The sequence below is a fragment of the Gymnoscopelus braueri genome, assembly GCF_963280865.1.
Source record: "Gymnoscopelus braueri genome assembly, chromosome: 6".
NCBI lineage: Eukaryota > Metazoa > Chordata > Actinopteri > Myctophiformes > Myctophidae > Gymnoscopelus > Gymnoscopelus braueri.
In genome coordinates, this window is record NC_137607.1 from 28,703,951 (window position 1) to 28,726,157 (window position 22,207).

General features: G+C 44.7%; 1 protein-coding gene across 4 annotated transcripts in view; it reads right to left on the reverse strand.

The window, feature by feature from the left end:
- Positions 1 to 3,099: 3,099 nt before the first annotated feature.
- Positions 3,100 to 22,207, reverse strand: part of pik3r3b (phosphoinositide-3-kinase, regulatory subunit 3b (gamma)) — a 232,904-nt gene continuing 213,796 nt past the window's right edge. For 2 of the 4 annotated variants that reach the window (XM_080431779.1, XM_080431780.1), the window contains exons 8-15: positions 8,125 to 8,260; positions 7,620 to 7,718; positions 6,941 to 7,121; positions 5,895 to 6,020; positions 5,378 to 5,697; positions 4,761 to 4,835; positions 4,343 to 4,516; positions 3,100 to 4,090 (exon numbers count right to left, since the gene is read on the reverse strand). In XM_080431779.1, the coding sequence (XP_080287905.1) occupies positions 3,892 to 4,090; positions 4,343 to 4,516; positions 4,761 to 4,835; positions 5,378 to 5,697; positions 5,895 to 6,020; positions 6,941 to 7,121; positions 7,620 to 7,718; positions 8,125 to 8,260 (1,310 nt within the window). In that variant the 3' untranslated portion in view covers positions 3,100 to 3,891. Of the gene's footprint in view, positions 4,091 to 4,342; positions 4,517 to 4,760; positions 4,836 to 5,377; positions 5,698 to 5,894; positions 6,021 to 6,940; positions 7,122 to 7,619; positions 7,719 to 8,124; positions 8,261 to 13,563; positions 13,675 to 17,576; positions 18,071 to 22,207 lie in introns of those variants that run through there. The other 2 variants (XM_080431781.1, XM_080431782.1) reach the window with 2 other exon arrangements.

Consider the following 22,207-nt stretch of genomic DNA (forward strand, 5'->3'; position numbering starts at 1 on the left):
GCGCCTCCTTCCTTCCCTCCACATAATGTAGCTATATGATGCCTGTATCTGTAACCAATACTGTACATCTGTCATAAAACTTTAAAAAGTCAAACCTCAGCCCCGCTCAGCATAAAACAAAAGGGATATCTTTGTTTTTTGTTTTTGTTTTTTTCTTTCAATAAATGTATATTTTCATATAAAGACATTCAACAGTGAGCAATGCAATAGTTCAAGTAATAGAGTTAGGGACCATTTGAGTACCCCTTTTTTAACAAAACAAAACAAAAAATCTACAACCTTCAAACGGTGGTAATGGAGGGGGAGGAAAGACTAGATTCATTTAGTGACCGGGGTCTCTAAGATCTACGGCGAGTCATGTGAGACAAACCTCTCGATGCGAGGACACCCGTGCTAAAATGTCAAAGACGTGATGGTGTAGCTTAATCGACTGAGAGTGAATGGTGTGGCTGTATAATATGGATGCAGAAAAAACCCTGATTTTTCAAAATCGCTGGCTTCATTGTGTGGTATGGTAAACTTTGCCGGTGGACCAAAAGGCTTGTTCCAACCTTAGGGTCTTGACCAAAAGGAGATGGTTGTGTTTTGTTTTTCTTTCCCAAAAGCACCTTGAAGAGTTTAAGATCCAACTTATTTCTATGAAATGTCGATGAACCCCCCGTGACTACGGTGCTAAAAGCGCTTTGGGCCCAAACTGGTCTTACTGTACATTCAATATTATATCAACAACCCCGCCCTCTTGTCCCTTGCACCGTTGCCGACTGCCTAAAAAACATATCTAGGAAGAAATAAGAAGTGGAGACCAATCAGTAGTCAAAGTCTGAGACATCAGACTATGGGTGCACCTCGAACTGACTGGTCGTATTGATATTGTCCACTCTGTTTTTCCTCTTGCTGCTTGCTAAACAAGGAATTCAGGAACAAAAACAAATAAAGCTGATTTAAGCCCCATATATGCTTCGTTGTACGGCTGTGTCGCGCGCCAAAAATAGCCACTATAAGCTCACGCCGCTTTGCGGATTTGACGTGATGAGTCAATAGATCTGCAATTGTTTTGGTACACGATGCCGTAGTAGGATGGAGCATAAATTAGGCGTTACTCTCCAGCGGAAGGGCCGAGTTGTCACCCCCCGCATCCCCCACCGCAAGGGCTCTATCAACATTCTTTTGTTTTTACAACCCCCAAGATCTAAACAAATCCTCCGATCTGACTTTCTCAGGACCCCGCACCGAGGGCATGAGAAGGGGGGACGGAGGAGGAGAGGACGGTCAATACATAAAGGTGTCGGCAGTCAGGTGTCGGCGTGGGCACAATGGCACAGGTGTTGATACACGCGGTGGGCTACAACCAAGGTTGTATCATTCACTCGCAATGACTCCACTGCACCATATCCCAAAACAACGGCCCATTTTCCTTCTTACATCTCCAATCAAAGACATTCTCCCACAGCCATACTAGTTTTTGTGCGTGTGTGTGTGTGGCCAACAGAGCCCCCACGCTGCCTCATCACAACTATGAAAGACACTGTGGACGACAGATGGGTGCTTGTCTGACTTTGTAACCAGCCGGCCTCGCCTGCCCTGAAGATCTCTACACGCTCATGTCCCACATGTGGTGGTCGCGGGCATGTCGGACGATATCTACAGATCTGCTATTGTGTCGTGTCATTTGACTGGTGCTGGAGCTGAGTGTCCAAACAGAGCCAAACCACGCGTGCCGTGTTAATTTGGAGACGGGGATGAAGTGGGCCAGAGTGTGGCTAAGCAGCTGTCTTTGTTTGCCACCAGCCAGGGTCACTAAATCAGCCCCATGGAGCTCTGCTAACCTCCCCTTGTCATTGAGGCCTTAAAATAGGGCCCTAGATTAGCAGAGACGGGCAGGGAGGGGACAGACGTCTGGGAAACAACACTGACCCCATTGTCTCAAACACATCTCCCCTAACAACTGCCAAATTACAGCCAATGTCTCAGTGAGGGTGTGATGACAACAGCCAATCAGAATAGAGAATTCTCATTTCCAGGAAGAAGAGAATGCAACTTGGTTGTGGTTTTTCGTCAGTTTTTGAAAACATTTTTTATTGTGCGATGATGTTATATAGACTTGTTCTTTTCTTTGACATGAAATGTTTTCACTGGTTATAAAGTCAAGCACCAGATAAGAAGTTTGAGTCATAAAAAGAAAAATAAGAAAACAGACCAAAAAAAAAGAAAACAGAAAAAAAAGAAAAGAATCTCACTTCAAAAGCTTCACTGTGCACTTTGATTATCTCTCTGAACCCCAGCGGGGAACCTTAGTGCATCTCTCGCTCTCTCGCTGCTTGACTGCTAGCCTACATAATCATAACACAACGCTGGATTGCACGTTCTTCAAGTTTTTTTTGTTTGTTTTTTTTGTATCATCTAAAGCATGTGTCTTCTGGTCAGCACATCGCCTCCCTCTACCTGCTCTTCTGTGTTACACATAAAACATTTGTTTTTTTAGTCAAAGCTTATCTCTGAAGGTTTTTGTAACAGATACACAAACAGTCCCAGTTTATCAACCACAGACATTAGCATACACATATTTCTTTCTCTCTCTCTCTCTCTCTTTGAAACCACACATAAAAGGCTCTATGGTCTGGATTTTTTTTCCTTCACACTCTTTGCTCAGAGAAGGATGATTTCTGCAAAGCGGACCACTCGCAAGTCGCAACCTTTAACGCAGTTTGCTCTGGTATAAGTGCTTCTCATTTCGACCGCCTGGGAAGTCGGCCATGGTGGTGAGAGTCTCTGCGTGTACCATTTGGTGGTCCAATTCACGAATGCTTTCATGTGTGGTATCAAATGAAGCACTCGGTTGCTTTTTCCTCTCCTCATCGCCATTCAAAAACACTAGTAAACACACAACGGTGCACTTCTACACGCTCCCTCCGCTCAACACCAACTTTGGTCTATGGTTCTGGATCTGTAACATTACCATTTAACATATGGCAAAGGAAAAACTATGTTCCAGCAAAGCAAGGACAAAAAAACACTTCTCTACAATTAGTATAAAAGCAAGCCTTCTTTTAAGACTACAAAACTTTTTCTGTACTCATCCCCCCCACCCCAAAACCCCTCAGCAGCAATCTAGATGGAGGAGCGCCCGTTGTCTTGTTATGCTACATTATTTTGCTTTTTTCGTAGAGGAACAGGGAACAGACACTTGACATCATCATCATTATTATTATATCCTCTTGCGTTTAGCAAACAAGCTAGGAGTAAACAAAAGGAAACGGTTCATAGGTAAAAAAGAAAGAAAGAAAGAAAAACGACTCCAAACCAACAAAAGGATTGTGATAACAGAAGCGTGAGGATGGGGGGAAAAAGAAAAAATGAAGAAAAAAGAAATTAAAGAAAATAAAGAATAAAGCAAGACTGGAAATGAAATTTGTCGTCATTGTTTGTTTTTGTCTTTTTTTGTGTTTCTGTTAAGCCGGAGTTTAGGTAGCAGCGGGGTCAACCTGAAACTCTGAAGCACTCCTACTCCATTTTCTTTCCTTCCTTCTTTCCTTCCGTTGCTTTTTTTCACATTCACAAACATTTAAAACTTCCTTGTGCAAATCAAGCAGTCTTAGAAAGAATGCCCTCCGAAAAATGTTCTAGTAAAAATATATATGTATAACTCCAAGGTGGCTGACGTGTGTGTTGCAGCAAGTGTTTTAAGTCATTTATTTTGTATCTCTTTTTGTTTTTAACCTTTTGTCTGGTGTTGGGGGTTTGTAGGTTTTGAGTGCCCTCCTCGCCTTCAGCCTTCCCCCTCCCTGCCCTGTCTCCCTTTCTCACCACTAAGGGGGTTTGAGGGGTTTGTTTCATTTGTCCAAGTTTTTTTTCTTTTTGTCTGTCTGCGTCCAGGCAGGGTGTCGGCAGGGCTCATCTGCGTCCGGAGGGCATCTGTGCGTAGACGGGGTAGGCCAGGCGCACGTTGAGCGAGTCGTTGTGCTGCACCAGGGAAGTCTGGTGGTAGTGGATCACCAGGTCCTTCAGACTGCTGTACAGATTGTAGGGCTCGGCGAAGCCGTAGCCTCGCGGCGTGCTGTAGATGACGCAGTGCTTCACCTCGCCTTCCACGCTGGAGAAGAACAAGAGAGAGAGAGAGTCCTCGATGTTAGGCTATGTTTGACTAGGCAGTTGGATATGAATTAGATGCCAAGATACAGTACAACACATTCAGGCTGCCATGATAGCTACTGATCTCTGATCAAAGCTTACACGAGTGGTTCTCAACCAGTGGTCTGGGGACCACCAGTGGGGGTTCCAGGTGGGTATGCAAGTCTGTGCTAAAAACTCCTGGGCAGGTGACATCCTGGTGTACGGTACTTACACAACAGAGCAGGCATAGCAGCCTTTTTTGCTGCTCTCTCGAATGAGGAAAGCGCCGTCCGGCTTCCCAGTGAGCAGATCCTCGGACTGCGTCCTGTTTAGGTCCCCGACGAACCAGCTCTTCTCGTCGTAGTGGGGCAGGTTCTCATCCTCCTCTGCTGTCACAAAGTACCCTCTGAACACACAAGATACAAGATGTTAGTGGCTTCGACACTGCGGGGTAACCACAAAGTATAAAATAATGGTTATAGCTAAAAATCTAAAATGACACGGTATAAGTGTTCCAGGATTGAATGGATTAAAGTTAACCTGTATATAATACACTGAACGAAACCTAATGTACTTTCGTTACTAAAACTGTTCCCTTGTGTTGAGCTGACAGTACAGGAGGACAAGAACCCAATGAAGTTCAGACTTACTCATCAGTGTTTTCATTCTTGATCCCCAGCCAGTCGTTAATTCGTTTCTGACGTACCCCTTTGTGATTGAGCCAGCTGCAGACGACAAGAAAGGGAAAATAGAGGGTAGAGAAAGAAACAGAGAGAGGGGGGGTGGTGTGCATGGGAGAGAGAGTTGGGGGAATTAGTACAACTAGGAATCACTTTAAAAGGTCTCTTTCATTTAAAACATCATTCTTCTATGGCACGCTGAATAAGCTTACGACTCTACGCAAACTGTTACGCGAGGCCATGCTAATTAGATTTTTTTATAGAGTTAATGTTGGGACAGTGCCAATTCTGCTAATGCTATTAGGCACATTCCTAGAAGCCAGGGCCTCTAACTCAGGAGATTCCCCCAAGGGAGGGCCCTGGCTAAGAGGAAACACAAGTTTCCAATATGGTCAGGCACCAGATGCCCCCTCCCCCTAACTTCACAGCTTGGGGCTCCAGTCCCACTGACTGTATCCCCTTCAAACAGCCTGTCGCTTCGCTGAAGCATAAAAGCATTATATCGTATTCAACTTTCTGTCATGTCCAAATCAATGGCCTCTGTCCTTATACTCACTAGATACCAGTCCCTGATCTCTAATACTCACACTAGATACTGGTCCCTGATCTTGCGGAGCTGAATGAGGTCGGGTTTCAAGCTGTTCATCTTCTTGTCCGTCTCGCGGTTGTCCATGGCCTGCGTCTTTAGGTCTTGCTCCAGGCGCACCTTGCTGTCGTGGATCTCTCCCAGCCGAGACTTGAGCTTCTCGTAGTTCATCATGATCCGTTCGATCTCCTTGTCATTGCCCTCGCGGCGGAAGCGCTCGATGTACTCTTTGCTGTAGCGCTCCTGCGTGTGGCACTGCTCTTCGAAGATCTTGATGGTCTCGTTGAAGGCCTCGATGGCCGTCCGCTTCATTTGAATCTCCTGAGATTGAAGGTGCGGGAGGGGGACAGTGAGGAGAGGACGGAGTGAGAAAGGGAGGCAACAGACTTTAGTGAAGTTTGGCAGTTGCCCCGTTCTTTTCCTGCTCAAAGTCTCACAGAATCTCAAAGCAGTACCTGGCAAAGAAGCACAGGTCTTGGGACATCTACAGTATAAATTGTACATGTGTTTATGTATACCTGTGAGGTCTTGGTGTATTCTTCGTACAGTCTGTCATACTCTTTGCTCTTCTCCTGATACTGACTGTGGTATTCTTGGAGCTTCTTCCCCACAGCATCAATATTATCTTCTTTTACCAACTGGTCCTGATGGAGAGAGAAAGAGATGGGGGGGGCGGGCAGAGAGTGGGAGTAGACATTAGATGGCTGTGCATCGTAATCAAACAAATGGAGAGAGCGAGTCGGAGAGAGTGCGGGCGTGTGTGTCATACAATGGGGTCGACTGAAGACAGGAAACGGACGTGAGGGGGATAAGGAGCTAATTGCAATTAAGCAATAACAAAAGTGTGTGTGTGTACATGTGGGCGAGAGTGCGAGTGCATGGGCCAGCATACGTGTGCCTGCTTGCCCTCTGCGCCCCTGATTCTGCTTACTGAGGGCGATTGCCTAACAGGCTCGTTAATAAACCACCCACAATGCTCCGGGTGAACGGCGAGGTGCGCGAGATAGGGAGTAACACTCGTGAGTAATGACTCGCCTGGAAAAGGAACACGCGATAGGTGGGGAAAAGAAGGAATAAATGCAGGGATGGCCTTTTGACACGTTGGGACGCGTGCAATCATTTAGGCAGGGCGGTGAGCGAGGCAATATTTCAGCGAGCGCCGATCCTGCTGCCTCAGCACTTTGAGGGTGGAAACACCCAGCGCGAAGCGTCAGGTACGGGGGTGGGGAGCTGAAGGGGTTGGGGGGGCAGGTCAATGGCTGTTGGTTGGAAAAACGGAGGAAAGAGCGGGGGAAAAGAGAGGATAAGGAGGGGGGAGGGGGGGGCTGTGGGCAGAAAAGACGCACGAACCAACTAAATAATGTACCTAAACAAATTAAGAACCTAAAACAAAATAAGTACCTCCTGAGACAAGAAAGCAAAAATGTAGGAAGATGATGGGGAAGAGGAAAAATAGCATTTATGTGGGTGAGGGGGACACCTTTGTCTTTCTAAATTTAAATATGTGTATGGATACACATACATATTAGTATATGTATGCATTTTAATGCTAGTGCGAGCGTACCTGCTGGTAGCGGGAGATTGGGTACATGAGTTTTACATCCAGCTTGGTGTTGTACTGTGCCAGGGACTCGTGCCTGTAATGGCTGATAAGGTCCACCACTGAGTTAAACGTCAGGGGTTCCGAGAAGCCATACTTCCCGTCCCGGTGGTAGATCTTTATCAACTTGTTGTTCCCCCCTTTCCTGGACAAACAAGGACGGGCAGAGAGGGATAGAGAGAGATTTTCACATTATAATCCATGCAAACAATGTTAAAGTATAGCAAAACTTGTCTTGTTGCATCCTTATGACCTAGTCAGTAAGACACAGTAAAATCATCAGTGTTCATTTAACCTAGACTGTACAAATGGAACCAAATGGACCCTTACAGGCCTCTTTGGTTCCATTTGCAGTTCCATTTACTGCTAAGTCAAAACTAAGGATTTTACTGTGTGCACTAATGAGCAACATCACAACTGAATGGAATCCAGTACGGTGTTTCCCAAAAGCAGTTTTAATACAAATCAGCTGGCAAATTGCTTTTCTTTTCTTTTTTTCTCTACACACGGTTTCCCAACACCTATATTTAACAGGGAGGGCCAGCTGGTTTTAACACGCCAGATTTACAACTCAACTCATAACACTTAAATAGGCTGTGATAAAAAAAACCAAAAAAAAAAACAGGGTGCTGTGGCGTGTTACCTCAGTGTGAGTGTGTAGTCGCCCTGCATCTTGGTGGAGGCGTCCCGAACCAGGAAGGTGCCATCAGGCATGTCTCTGAGTTTATCATTAACCTCTTCCCTAAAGGGGAGAAAGATGGATGCATGGATGAGGGAGAGAAAGACGTGGGAAAAAAGAGAGGAAGAGACATGGCTTAGCCACCGATGGATGCTGTTGTAAGTTGTAGTTTAACCACTTAAACCCCTTTGTTTCCAAGGGTCTTTTTCACCCTCTACACCAAATCTCTTAGCCGAAAATAGCGAAGTTCACAATGCGTTGTGTTGCAATGCATTGTGTGCTTGTAGAACAGCTATTTTCAGCGAATGTTGACATATTAGCCTAGTATGACATGCCAAGAGGGACCCCAATTAAGGTGTGTGTGTGTGTGTGTGTGTGTGTGTGTGTGTGTGTGTGTGTGTGTGTGTGTGTGTGTGTGTGTGTGTGTGTGTGTGTGTGTGTGTGTGTGTGTGTGAGACTTGTATTGTACCTGGATATGTCACCCCAGTACCACTCTGCCTCTTGCAGAGAGTCACCAGCCACTCCTTCCTTGGTACCGTTGGTGTTGCCCCCTCCCATCACAACCGAAGAGGACAGCTGGGGCTTGGCTGGCTTAGGAGGAAGAGCTGGAGGAGAGGACCACAGAAAGAAGGAAAAGGGAGGTGTGGAGATAGAATCAGAAATCAGAAAGTGAAGGGGAGAGAGAGAGAGAGAGAGGGGTACGTTAGTGGTTATGAATCAGAGAAGGTATACATGTTGGTTTGACTGTGGACCGTGAGGACTGTCGCCCTACGATTTAGCACCAAAACACCCATCCATCCATCCATCCATCCTGACAACATCTTTAGCTTGTGGAAAGGGAAAACAATAAATGTCATGCCCCTGGTGTGGCGCTGTGGTGACTGACTGATGTTTTAGTTTCCTCACACACACTTATTATGCACAGAAGAACATATGAACTGTATTCATGGCTCAACAAAGCCACTATGTAATGATAATGCAGTTGGGGACTACGTTGCCATTAATCACACAAGGAAGCAGAGGCATACCAAACACACACCATACATCACTGGATTAATTACTGCTTGTGTGCGTGCAAATAAAAAGCTAGGTATTACACACACACACACACACACACACACACACAAGTTATTGGCTACTGCTCCTGCCTGCCAGGCTAGTATCCTGGGCTAGGATCAGGTGTTGGTGCCATAACTGCCAACACATCTGTTTTTACTGCGTTTCTGTGTTATTTTATATGCTCTCCAATGCTCTTTTTAACGCTAATCTACAGTAATTGTTGGCCAGTTAGGTAAATTGATGCTCTGTGTCTAGCTTATCCTATTAGCAGTGGCACATAGTTAATAGCTTGTACATCATGTAATTTAAACAGCAAACATATTTGCATTGCGGGGCATATTATTCAGTCAATGGATTGCATGTTGAATCAGAAGAATATAGTGGCTCACTTTCAATAGCTTTACTAACATTAACCAGTCAGCAAATGATTAGCTCTGTGGGTTAAATTAACTACAGAATTAAAAACTCCTCTACCCACAGTTTAATCCCCATGAAAAATATAATTATGGCACAGAAAATATGAGCGTGGTTATTCATCCCTCAATAAAAATACAAAAAACTAAGTATACTAAATTAAAGTCACTGGCTTTTACTTTTAAATCGGGTAATAATAGATTTCACCAGTGAAATGTTTTTTTTCCCTCCTTTCTCTTTTTTTAGTCCCAGTGTAAAATAAATGCAGAACTGGTGAAGCACTAAATAGCTGACAGACAGTAGCCCTTGTGTTTGCTGCACTGCCTCGTGCCAAGCACAGCTAACCTGCCCATGACCCGCACTACCTAGACACTGTACAGCACACCGTGGCGTGCGTTCCTACACACACACACACACACACACACACACACACACACACACACACACACACACACACACACATGCTCAAAATGTGTGAGACCACATGTTTGAAAGTATATATATGCACATCTGGATATAGTTTAGGTAACAGTAGTGGAATCGTTGGAGCTTTCCTACTTTCAGATTTCACGAGCATTGCTCAGCCAGAGTATACAGACACACACACACACACACACACACACGTGCGAGCATACACACACACACCATAATCACAGACAATCTGTATAGTAGCATTTAAAAGAACAACTGTGCTTACGTGTGTGTGTGTGTGTGTGTGTGTGTGTGTGTGTGTGTGTGTGTGTGTGTGTGAGTGTGTGTGAGAGAGAGATCTGGATGCATTTCTGTTTTGCCATCCTGTGTCCACCTGTATGCGTGTGTCACAGGAGTGTCCCTGAACATTGTGACCAGGACTAGCATCAGAATGTACAGAAGACATACGGCATGCAGATGACAGAACGATCCCACACTGCACAGAGGGAACTGAGAGACACTCAGCATGGTGACAGTGTGCGTGAGGTTTCTCCCTGTGTGGTAAAGTGATTATAACTCACTGGACCATTGAGTGTTGCATCACTCATCGCTCATCACCCTCTGCCAACACATGTCACTGTATCATTTGACCTACCCTGACTGACACACACACACACACACACACACACACACACACACACACTTGCATCCATTTAGTTAATATAATAACATAATGCCCTCCGACAATTTTTGTACTTGCACAGTAGCGAAGGTTTGCATGCGAAGTACAAAGGGAGAGATAGAGGTATAAATAAATCTCGGTTGTGCTCGAAATTATTCAAACCCCACTGCAAATCTGGTTTATTGGCAAAATTCACAAACTGTAAACTATATGAAATAAACAAACCATACAAGATCTATGTAAATAGCTCAACACAACCAATATGATGAGTGGTTTCTCCTAATTCAAAACAAAATGCCACTTTTAATGACTATTGCCGTGTCAGAATTATTCAAACCCTTCATGTCAAGTGTCTTTAATACTTTGTAGAGCACCCTTTTGCTATTATGACCTGCTGCAAACGTGATGAATAGCCAGGAACAAGCTTCTGGCAGCATTCCTGTGGCATTTTAGCCCATTCCTCATGTGTAGTGTGGCCTCCAGTTCACTAATATATTCTTGGGTTTGCGTTCTGCAACCGCCTCCTTCAAATCCCATTGAGATTTTCTATGGGTTTTAAGTCAGGAGACTCTTACAGCCAGTCTAGAATCTTCCAGGACTTACTCTGAAACCAAGCCATAGTGGACTTCGAGGAAAATGCATACATTGTATATGTATATATGCGTGCATATGTGGCAGCGGAGTGAGCCCTGAGCAGGCTGCTTCAGCGAGAGAGAACTCTCTGCACACTGACACACCCACTCTCTCCATTCACTCCCCTCCCTCTATTCTACACTTCACTGCAGGTATGCAGTGAACACACACGTACACATGAACACATGCGCACACACACACACACACACGAAAACTTTCATCAGTGTGTGTCTACAGCTGGCAGAAAGAGTGCGGTGACTGTAGTGTACGTGGAGCATAATACAGTAGGTAAACTGACAGACAAATTATGACAAGACCTGATGAACTGCAGTGAATGACAGAGCTTTGTAAAGGAATGGGACCGTGTACATGCACACACACACACACAGTCAAATCCAGAGTGTTCATTTAACCCTGAGAGTGACCATTAGAGGTCCAGTGTGTCAGCCTGCACGAGGTGGAAGAAATGCCTGGACAGTCTCCTCTTCCACTCTTTCCTCTCCTTCCTCTAAACCTCTTCTCCTCTCACTCCACCTCCTTCTGTCTTTCTTCCCTCTGCTCTCTCTCTCCCTCTCTTCACCTCCTGTCTTTCTTCTCTCTCTCTCTCTCTCTCTGTAACCACAGCAGCAGTCACGCTCCAAGCCAAGTTGTCATTCTATAGCCTCACTGTTCCCCATGGTCAGCGCTTTCTGAATATACACATATGGACAGGAAAACTTAAGTCTCTCTCTCACTCACTCACTCACACACACACACACACACACACACACACGCACGCACGCACGCACGCGCAGAAATGCAGTTAATGGAAATTTGGAAATGTATGTCCATTCATATTTTGTGAGGAATTTATTTCTCATAACCATTTTGCTCAAAGACCTGTCACGCATGAAACTTGGAAAAATGTTGGTACAATTTCCTTTCCAAAAATTGACAAATGTATGTGTGTGTGTATTCAATTGCTTCCTCTTTGGGGACAACACAATGCCAGCGCCTGAACAAAAAGGACAATAGGAGGACAACAACAATACAATTAATTAGACCACACACACACACACACACACACACTAGCTCACACATACACACGTGCGTGCGTGCGCGCACAAACAAACCTTTGTTACAAAAGTCCCATTAGGAACTAACCATTAAGTCAACCACACACACAACCACACACACACACACACACACACAGACACACACACACACACAACGCGATTAAGAATAACGTGATCCATGGCAAAAAATGACAACTCCCAAACTGATCAATACTGTAATTAGGCTACTACATTTTTTATATAAGAAGAACATTGGAAATGTTGGCACAAAGATGTCCAATTTCAAATGTTGCATTATAAATATGTTGACTGGTGAAGTAACTGCCCACACAAATGTTGACACATGGTCAAATTTAGAAAACTTCATGACAGGTTACTATATAGTAATTATATACAGTAATAGTAGTTTATAAATTAAAACATTGCACTCAGCCACAACTTCCGCATAAATCTAGTCAGCAAGAGAGAGAGAGAGAGATGGACAGAGAGCGAGAGACAGGGAAAGGGAGAGAAAGAGAGAGAGGGAGAGGTGTTCACCAGTGGGCTGGCGAACAAAGGCGACCATCAGTGCAGCCCTCCACCCCCCTACGCCACCTCCCCTCCTCCTCCTCACGAGACAAAGGAGCAATGCTCAGCCACCCGCTACACACACACACACACACACACACCAAGAAATACCTCTTGTGGTCATACATACTCGCAGGGAAAACCCCACAGAAAATGCTCTGGTGCCTTCAGAACAATGACTGTCATCACATGTGCATGCATGCATACACGCGCACACACCATCAGAAAAGCAATGCAATGCAGGACAATAAACAGGCTGCATGGTTAGCCTCTAGTACAGAGGGAGCTCTTACATTGTGTGAGTGTGTGTGTGTCAGCTGTTCAGGGCTGGTTGTGTCCAGTGTCAAAGCTGCCAAGTAATGATCTGGCATTCACACACACACATCTCTTGAAAGACAAACACAGAGTGACTAGAAGGTCTAAGCTAAAGTGTACTCACAACGGTTAAATCAAAACCAAACAAATGCAACGATGACAAAGTTAACAAACAAAAAAAAAGCTAACAATAACACGTGCATAATCTGCTTTGGGATCAGTTCTAAAATGTTTCTACAGATTTACATTCGACTGTGGGACACGCTGCATGCATCAGTCACAGTTTACACTGTGTAGCTGCAAGCCCTGCAGTCAGTTATAGTCAGTTATGTGTGTGCGTGCATGTGCGCATTTGTGGCATGCCTGTGACGAGACGTACACTCGTCTCTCACAGAGAGCCCTATAGCACGAGAGACTGATCCAGCGCACGTGTGCAGACTGCAACATTTGGAACACACAGAGCCACAAAGAACTGCAGTGGCCGTATTGCACACAAACCGTATATGCACGCAGCCCCACACACACACACACACACACACAAATGACTCTGGGTTGCGTGCAAGAAGGAGCATGAAACGGGATACAAGATGAGGAAAAAAGTGGGTGAATGGTAAAAGAACAAAAAAAATAGAAAGGAGAGGAAGTAATTAATCTGGGAGAAAAAGAATAACAGAGAAGAGAGACCCCAAGAGAACAAACAAACAAAAGAACAAAAAAAGATAGTGAAGAAGAAAGAAAGGAGTTAATAAAAGAAGGCTGGTTCCGTTCTTACCGTCCTCTGCCACTGGGCTCCCTGTTAGTTGCATGCTGCCACTCTTCTCTCAGCTGTTTCCCTCCTCCCTCCTCCCTCTCTTTCCCTCTCACACACACTCTCTCTCTCTCTCTCTCTCTCTCACAGCCACCGCCTCCTCTCCTCCTCCTCTCCACCCTTCACTCACTCCGTCAGACTGAAGAAAAGAGCTTGCCGAGCTGATCCTAAAGACAGGCGACTCGACTGACTAACTAATCCCTGAATGGAAGCCTGCCGCAACCAATCACAGTCGCATGGGGGGGAAAAGGGGGCCGGGCCTCGCCGAGAGAGAAAGAAAAGGAGAGCGTGCGAGAGAGAGAGGGACAGAGCGATGGAGAGAGAGAGAGAGAGGTGGAGCTACCCCAGGGTATATCTATTCTGCCAGAGACACCTCTGGGATACAAGAGTCAGTACTTACACACAAACACACACTCAACAGGTCTTTTTTTTTGCATGGAATGTTATAGCACACATACAGTAACTCACCTATCTGTGGGTCGCAATTCTAACAGAAGCCACTTGTCACTGACACACACACACACACACACATTCGTTCATTCACCAGATTTATGTTTTTGTGGGAGTGTTTCCAGTTTCCAGACAGACAGACAGGGTCCATGTCTAAAAAGACAGGTGTCATCATGTCATCTCTTTTAACATCACTGCTTGCAGGTCAACGGTGCCGCGGACCTGTGTTCCGTCATGGGTATAAAAAAAAAAAGCAAAAGTAAAAGCCTACTGGTGATTTTCCGTTGAAAGATGACACGCGCGTATATACCCCAGACCCAACAGCCCTCATGTACAAAGTTGCCATTGGAAACGCAGGCTTGCCTTCCCTAGGGGTGGAGCTCCACCTGTGCTAATCACCCCACACTGTTGACACAAAGCCAACACACGCACGCACGCACACACACACACACACACACACACACACACCTAACGTCACAGAGGCTTTTCACATTTCAATTCCAGTGTAATAAATATTATAATTAACATCTGTGGGATGATCACCTCTCTCCTCTCCCTCTCTTTCTTTGTGTCTCTCCACTGCTGCCTATTGCTGCTCTTTACAGCATAGCCTCTCTAGCCCTTTTTCTTTCCAATCTCTCCATTCGCTCCTTTCTCTCTTCTATCCTGCTATCTGTCAATCTTTTGTTCCTTATTAGAAGGCAGAGCTCTCTTAGAAAAGATTGCGGGTCAGCAGTATATGGACATACACGTACCCACACACTCTTGATTACTCAACACACACACACAAACACACACACACACACACACACACATTAAAAGAGGGATTCGGGGCATTTTAAGCCTCTGTCTGTAGATGACAAGACAAAGTTAAGGAACATACTGATGTGTGATTATCTATGAATGAGTGTGTGTGTGTGTGTGTGTGTGTGTGTGTGTGTGTGTGTGTGTGTGTGTGTGTGTGTGTGTGTGTGTGTGTGTGTGTGTGTGTGAACGAGAGCAAGTGAGAGGAGAGATTGTGTTTTAACTGGCATTAAGCGACAGAAGATGAATGCTAAGGATAAAACCCAGGATAATGTGCTGTTCAGCTGCCCTGACACACACACACGCGCGCGAGCGTGCACAGAGCCTGGCAGCTATTGTCCTCGCTATAATTTCTTTGAAATATTTTATTTTGCAATGCAATTCATGTATAAGACTGTTATAAAAACCATGGCATGGTATGGTCAGTGCTGGTTTCAGTAATGAGTCAGGGTTTTACAATCTACTAAGAAGCCAGCGTAGATTTGGAATATTTAGACATTTTGACAACTGAATACAGTTACACTGGCATATTCTATTTGTAACTTTCAAACTCTCCCCCCTTGTATATCAGTCTTTACTGAATGCATTATTCATGTCACTACGCAGCACAATTGTCTGCTACCCGGGTAATATTGGCAGAGAGCGGTTCTTTTTTTTCTCCTTCGGTGTGACAATGACCCCACATAGTGAATGAATGGAGCGAGTCCAGCAAAAGCTGGGGCGACTGGCAGTTAGTGCGTGAATCACCAGCAAAGAGCCATTGCATTGCATTTACATCCCCGTGTGAATGGGACAAGCATTGAGGAGCACTCTATCCATTCACTCAGCTGTAGCTATGACACAAAGGTTTCTAAGGAGAGAGAGAGAGAGAGAGAGAGAGAGATGGAGAGAGAGAGAGAGAGAGAGAGAGCGAGTGAGAGAGAAAGAGAGAGGAGGCAGGGAGAGAGAGAGAGAGAGAGGAGGCAGGGAGAGAGACAATAGGAGAGAGAAGAGGAGTGAGAGGGAGAGGAGAAAAGAGATGGAGAGATTTTCTCTTACCCCGGAAAGGGGTAAAGTTGACTTTAGACACGCAGAGACAGAAAGGGTTCCATATTGCAACAAACCACTTCACTGCATGATGTATATAGATTACTTCCATTCATTTCATGCGATCCGCAACATACATCCGAGATCGGGATAATAGACTTCCGTGTTGTATTAAGGGCACAGCACAGGGCAGATTCAGATGGAGGTGAAGAGAAAAGAAAAGAAAGAGCTACCGGCAAATTCTATTAAAACACAGCGCCTCCTCTCAACGTCCCACATCTGCGCCATCCATCCATTCAATCCACCAAGAGAAAGGAAGGGGGGTGGGAGTCAAATGACACTTGCACAAATTTACAGAGGAACGAATGAATGAATGAATGAATGGAATGGGCTACAGTCTGACAGACACGCAGGTTTTACATGACAGTTGTCTAGAAAAATAGGTAAAAGCAAACGCTTGAAATGGATCGTTCGCATGTTGTCTGTAGATTCAACAGACGGGTCTTTTTCCGAGTCTTTCACTATTCGGATCTTTCGTTCCATCTCCCATCCCCCCATAGCATTTCTTCTTCGCCGGACTGAATTAAACTATTTCGGACAATCGGGCCATTTCCCCCCCCCCCAGATAGCGTATTACATTATTAAGTAGTAACAAAGGAATATGCGTTGCTTGTAGTAGTTTTACATTTAAATGACAAACGAGACTATACAGCCATTTACATTCTGCATTGTGTGCAGAGACACTTGCGCAAAAAATGTATAAATACTTTATTAAAAACACCCGTTTTACATCATATCACAGCACATCCCCTCAAATGCTGATGGTGTCGGGTGGTAGAGAAGGGATGTCAGTTTGCTGGGAGACTAGATGAGACTATTATAGTCACGATATTGTCTCCAGATGAGATTGCCTGTCTGTCTGCATTGTTGCCATGTCCGTCTGTCTGTAAAGTTGCTTGTAAATATTGGTTAGTTGGGGCTCGTTTTGGTCTCGTCTCTTCAACAACCAAAAAAATAAATATTATTTAAACAAGTGGTTCTCAAATATTTTCATGTATTTGTCCCCTAACCCCCATCTGGAAATGTTTTCTGCCACGAACTCCTTTTTTTGCAAACAATATTTGACAATTTTCTTTTGCTTATTTCTCTCACACAATCTGGCAACACCGTCTGTCTGTGTGTCACTGCATAGCTTTGTAAAGCCTTGCGTGGATAGATAGCACAGTGGACACAAAAGGTCTGCATCATAAAGTGCTTTTATTCTGCAACAAGAGAAATAACGTGTTTTACAGTCTTCCGACACGCTGTGACAATAGTCTCTGACACTGTCATCGGTGTTATAGACGTAGAAAACTATGGAAAACGTTTTTGAATGCATAGCTAAGCTATAACAGGACATAATAAAGTTATAGGCTACGACGCGGCACATAAACGAGCTTTAAAATATCAAGAACAACCGAAACACCATCAAGCTACACTGCAATGTTGCCAAAGAAGCAACAACTTTAATGCGAAGGAGACCAGAATCAAGCGTTTAATTCTCAGTTCAGGCCTATTATTGACTGACATGCACAGCACTGTCTTCTGTTCTGGGGATATGCGCATCAAAGTTGAACCAATATTTTATAGTAAAGCCTATAAAAGCCTATAATGACATTATTCTCTCCGATACGCGCCTACTGTGTAACATGTCCTACCTGGTGGTTGGTCCATTTCAATATAAAAGATCAGCTCTGTGGAGTAGGGCATCATCACGTCTCTCCAGTCATCTTCCTCTTTTTCCGACGTCCAGACCGTATTATACATTATTTTTGCTTCTCAACTTAACAAGCGAAACAACTTGTTTCTAGAAATGATTATTTAAAAAAAGAAAAAGACGCTGCACAGACAAAAAACGACAAAAAAAGACGTATATAAAACACTTGGATCGGACACAACACTTATGTTCTATCTATCTATCTCCTTGGAAGTGTCCCTCCGTACAGTAACGTTATCTGAATGCCTGCTTCAGACCCGAATAAATAGATAAATGTACAACAACGAGCACCAGGCTTCGGCTGCTCCCTCCGGCATAATAGTAGCGACTTCTTCTTGCTCTTCATGAATAAGGCCTATAAAAATGTTCTAACAGTCAGAAAGTAGATGCCAGCTCTACGTTTCAGTCCGTTGTTCTGCTGCTTCCACCAGCTGCTGCTACTACCGGCTGCAGGCTTCATGTTAATAAGGACACTGTCAGAGAGGCAGAGCGTTTCACATCACCTCAGACCGGTGTTGCCGTGTCGGCTTATTGTAAGCGACTTTGGGCTTCTTTTTCTGTAAAGTTGCTTGTTGTAAATATTGGTGGTGGTGGTTGCTTGTTTCTAAAGAGTAATTGCTTATTTAGGCTTGCTTCCCAAAAAGTTTTTATTATTATTTAAACCAGTGGTTCTCAAATATTTTCATGCAAAGGTTTTGTGCCGTGGAGCATTTTTGTTAGAATGTTTAAAAAATATTCAATATATTCCACATTTTATTTCAAGATTTTTTTTGAAAATAGCAGATCTACAAGCTCACAACGCGTCGCATGCTTGTAGATCGGCTATTTTCATATATGCATATAGGTTTAAAAGTGCTCATGTGGCCTAAGTTGCTTCTTTTGAGCTTGTTTTCATAGACCTGGTTGCTTATTTCTCTCACACAATCTGGCAACGCTGCCTCGGACCGAACCAACTGTGCCCAGACTCACAGGGGGAGGGAGCAGCACGTCTCCAACCATGACGCACGGGGAAAATGGGGGTGCGTTCGGAAATTGCGCACCGGAGCACACTCGCCTATTAGTTTGTATTGGCCAGTGCGCTCAGTGCTGTATTTCCGAACGCACCCATAAAACGTAGACGCGTGCTCCTGTGGAGTTTGTGTCACAACACAATCACAGATTACACAGTGTTTGTAAAAACGTGCCCTCGCGTAAAATCATATATGAGCCGAGATAAAAGTTGTTTGGCAGCGTTTCTTTTGAAATGGTTGCTGACATCATCTGTGCTGTCCCCCCGTTGTTACGGGCACAGTTGGTACGCGCCGGCCGGCGCTGAGAGCTGCTGAGGCAGTGCGCACACTCAGGACTGGATTTTATCCACTTAAACCCCACATGGGTAAACGGAGTCCCTCAGGGCTCTAAACTAGTGTATTTTCTGTTATGTGTTATTGTGGGGAAAGCTTTGGCTGAAAACAGCCGATCGACAAGCTCACAGTGAGCTTGTCGATCTGCTATTTTCAGCACTCCCCACAATATGGATGCTGGGGTGGATATTTCATTTTCAAAAAAACTCATCTCATCGTCATTTTATCGTCTACTCAGGCTTTCGTGAGCCCCCCAGACAATTTTTAAGTTGCTTGATTTAGTATTTAGATATTTGATAATCATTTTATCAGACACGCCCCCTTCCTATACAAACCCATTATAACTTCAAACTCCATGTTTAACCTGTTAGATTCTTCAAAAACACCCGTCCTTGGTTCTGCTGACTCACCCTGCCCTCCTAATACGTGAGGGGGCCGTGTCTTTTCGATTACTTTTTTCATTTATTATATATTTTTTTATTGTATTACATTTTTTTCATTTTCCCCCAAAAATATAAAAAATTAATGAGAAAAGTTATCGAAAAAACACGGCCCCCTCGCGTATTAGGAGGGCAGGGTGAGTCACCAGAACCAAGGACGGGTGTTTTTGATGAATCTAACATGTTAAAAATGGAGTTTGAAGTTATAATGGCTTTGTATAGGAAGGGGGCGTGTCTGATAAAATGAATATCAAATATCTAAATACTGAATCAAGCAACTTAAAAACGGTCTGGGGGCTCACAAAAGCCTGAGTAGACGATAAAATGACCAAAAGTTTTTTTGAAAGTGAAATATCCCTTTAAGTGGTTAGAAAAATTACTTGACTTCAAACTCTGAAGTCAAATGTGTGGTTTTCTTAACTCTTCTGTAGCCCTGGCTCAAACGTCTTAACAGCTAGTTATCATGGATTGTTGAGGCTGTCATGGCCTTCTTCTTCTGTGCCTGGTCAAGTGACACGCCTGCAAGCTTTCAAACAAAATGCATCTTTTGCAGAGTGAAATGTTTGGACGTAGTGTTTTGCATCCTCACTGGGCTTGTCTAAGTACTGCATAGCTGGAGGAAAAAGGTGCCATTAGAGGCCGAATGGAGAAGCCTGTGACAGACAGTGACGCTATAGTAAACGCTACGAAAATTAACTATTATTTCAAGGATGAGAGCGATTTAGAGCATAATATAGTATATATACAATGGCAACACCCAACACATCACAGGGTTATCCAACAGTTGCAAACACACACACACACACCCCCATGCACGTGTGCACACGCACACATACACACAGAGATTTTGCAAACATTTGGGGACGTTGTATAACATTCATTCCATACAACCCAACCCTAACCATAATAAAATGAATCCTAACCCTATCATTAACCCTAACAGAAACATGCCTAACTCTAAGCCTAACCCTGCACGCACCCTTCATGCGTGTGCACGCACGCACGCACGCACGCACGCACACACACACACACACACACACACACACACACACACACACACACACACACACACACACACACACACACACACACACACACACACACACACACACACACACACACAGTCACAATATAATGTACTTGCAAGACTGTGGGTAAGAATCAGTAGATACCTATATTTGCATAATCAAGACGTATGGGAGATGTCCGCCTACTCGCCTAGCCTAACACACAATGACTGGTGACATCTAAGTTCAATGTAGGGGCTTGGACTGGGTAGAAACAATTCAGAGATAAAACATATTGGTAGGCACTAAGGCAGAGATCTCCATTATGTCTGGTTACACGAGACTAGTGCAACCCATCGGCAAAAACACGAGACTTAGTGCAACCCATCGGCAAAAACATTTATTTAAACATTTTAATCTGTCATGAGAGATTCAACATTCTTGAGAGATGTGTTATAACATGTCATAACGTACTCTAAAGCCTGAATTATACTTTGTCATACAACAGTGCCACGCACCGAAAATAGCCTTTGTAGGCCTACAAGCTTGTAGATCGGCTACTTTCACAGAACGTCATTGTATGATGGAGCATAAATTAATGCTCCAAATTAATTACAGTCCCCGTCCCCTATATGCAGAGAAGGTAATGGAAAAGTAATAATTTCAGAAAACAATTGGACCAGCCATCTATAGTCCGGTCATCTGTCCCATAGAGACTCAGACAGGGGCCAGACTGGACCAAACCCCCCAATAATCTACATATGATAATCTCTTATTAATAGCCTAATATCAATACATGCTGGTGGTCTTCAGATGGTGGCTGTGGCGTGTGGCACCAGTGATCACAGCTGGTCTGTCTCTCTATCTGTCTGCTCGCTGGCCTACTTCAGGGAGCCACAATAAATAAAAAGGTCTGCCGCCCAATCTGCTGTCCGTCCATCCTGTCCTCCCTTCCCATCCGCCCACTCATCCATCCATCTCCTCGTTTCCACTCCTCTGTCTCATCTGTCCATCAGCAGAGAGGGGAGGGGGAGAGAAGGGGTCAGTGAATGAGATCTATTTAATGCAGCAGCCCACAACGCTGTGTGTGTGCGCCCGTGCGCACGCGCGTGTGTGTAGGGGGGGGGTGCATGGGGGCGTTGATTCCACAGATGGCTCGTGCCAGACACACACACAGCCCACAGCCCCTCTCTGTCTCTGTGTCAAACAGGTTTAATTGTTCATGTGCTCGCTCCTGTGTGTGTGTGTGTGTGTGTGTGTGTGTGTGTGTGTGTGTGTGTGTGTGTGTGTGTGTGTGTGTGTGTGTGTGTGTGTGTGTGTGTGTGTGTGTGTGTGCGCACACATGCACGTGAGTGTATGTGGCTGGACAGATGGATCTCTAACAATGCACAGGAAACTGTCGCTGCCCCTCCTGGCCCAGAGAGAGAGAAGCGGCGAGGGAGATGGGAACACAGATATTAATGTGCGGCGTCCTCGCCATCAAGATAGCGGCCAAACAATAGAGGAGAGTGGCATCAGGCCAGCCATTTGCATGACACATGCATATTCACATGTGAAGTGTCACACACACACACACACACACACACACACACACACACACACACACACACACACACACACACACACACACACACACACACACACACACACACACACACACACACACACATTAGTTTGAGGATGATTGGTGAATTTGCTTTGAGGGAGATGGTAAGTGATGCCAGACCTGCCTTGCCTTTGCCTCCTCTGAAGCATCTGCTGTACAGGTGCTCTCTCTCTCTG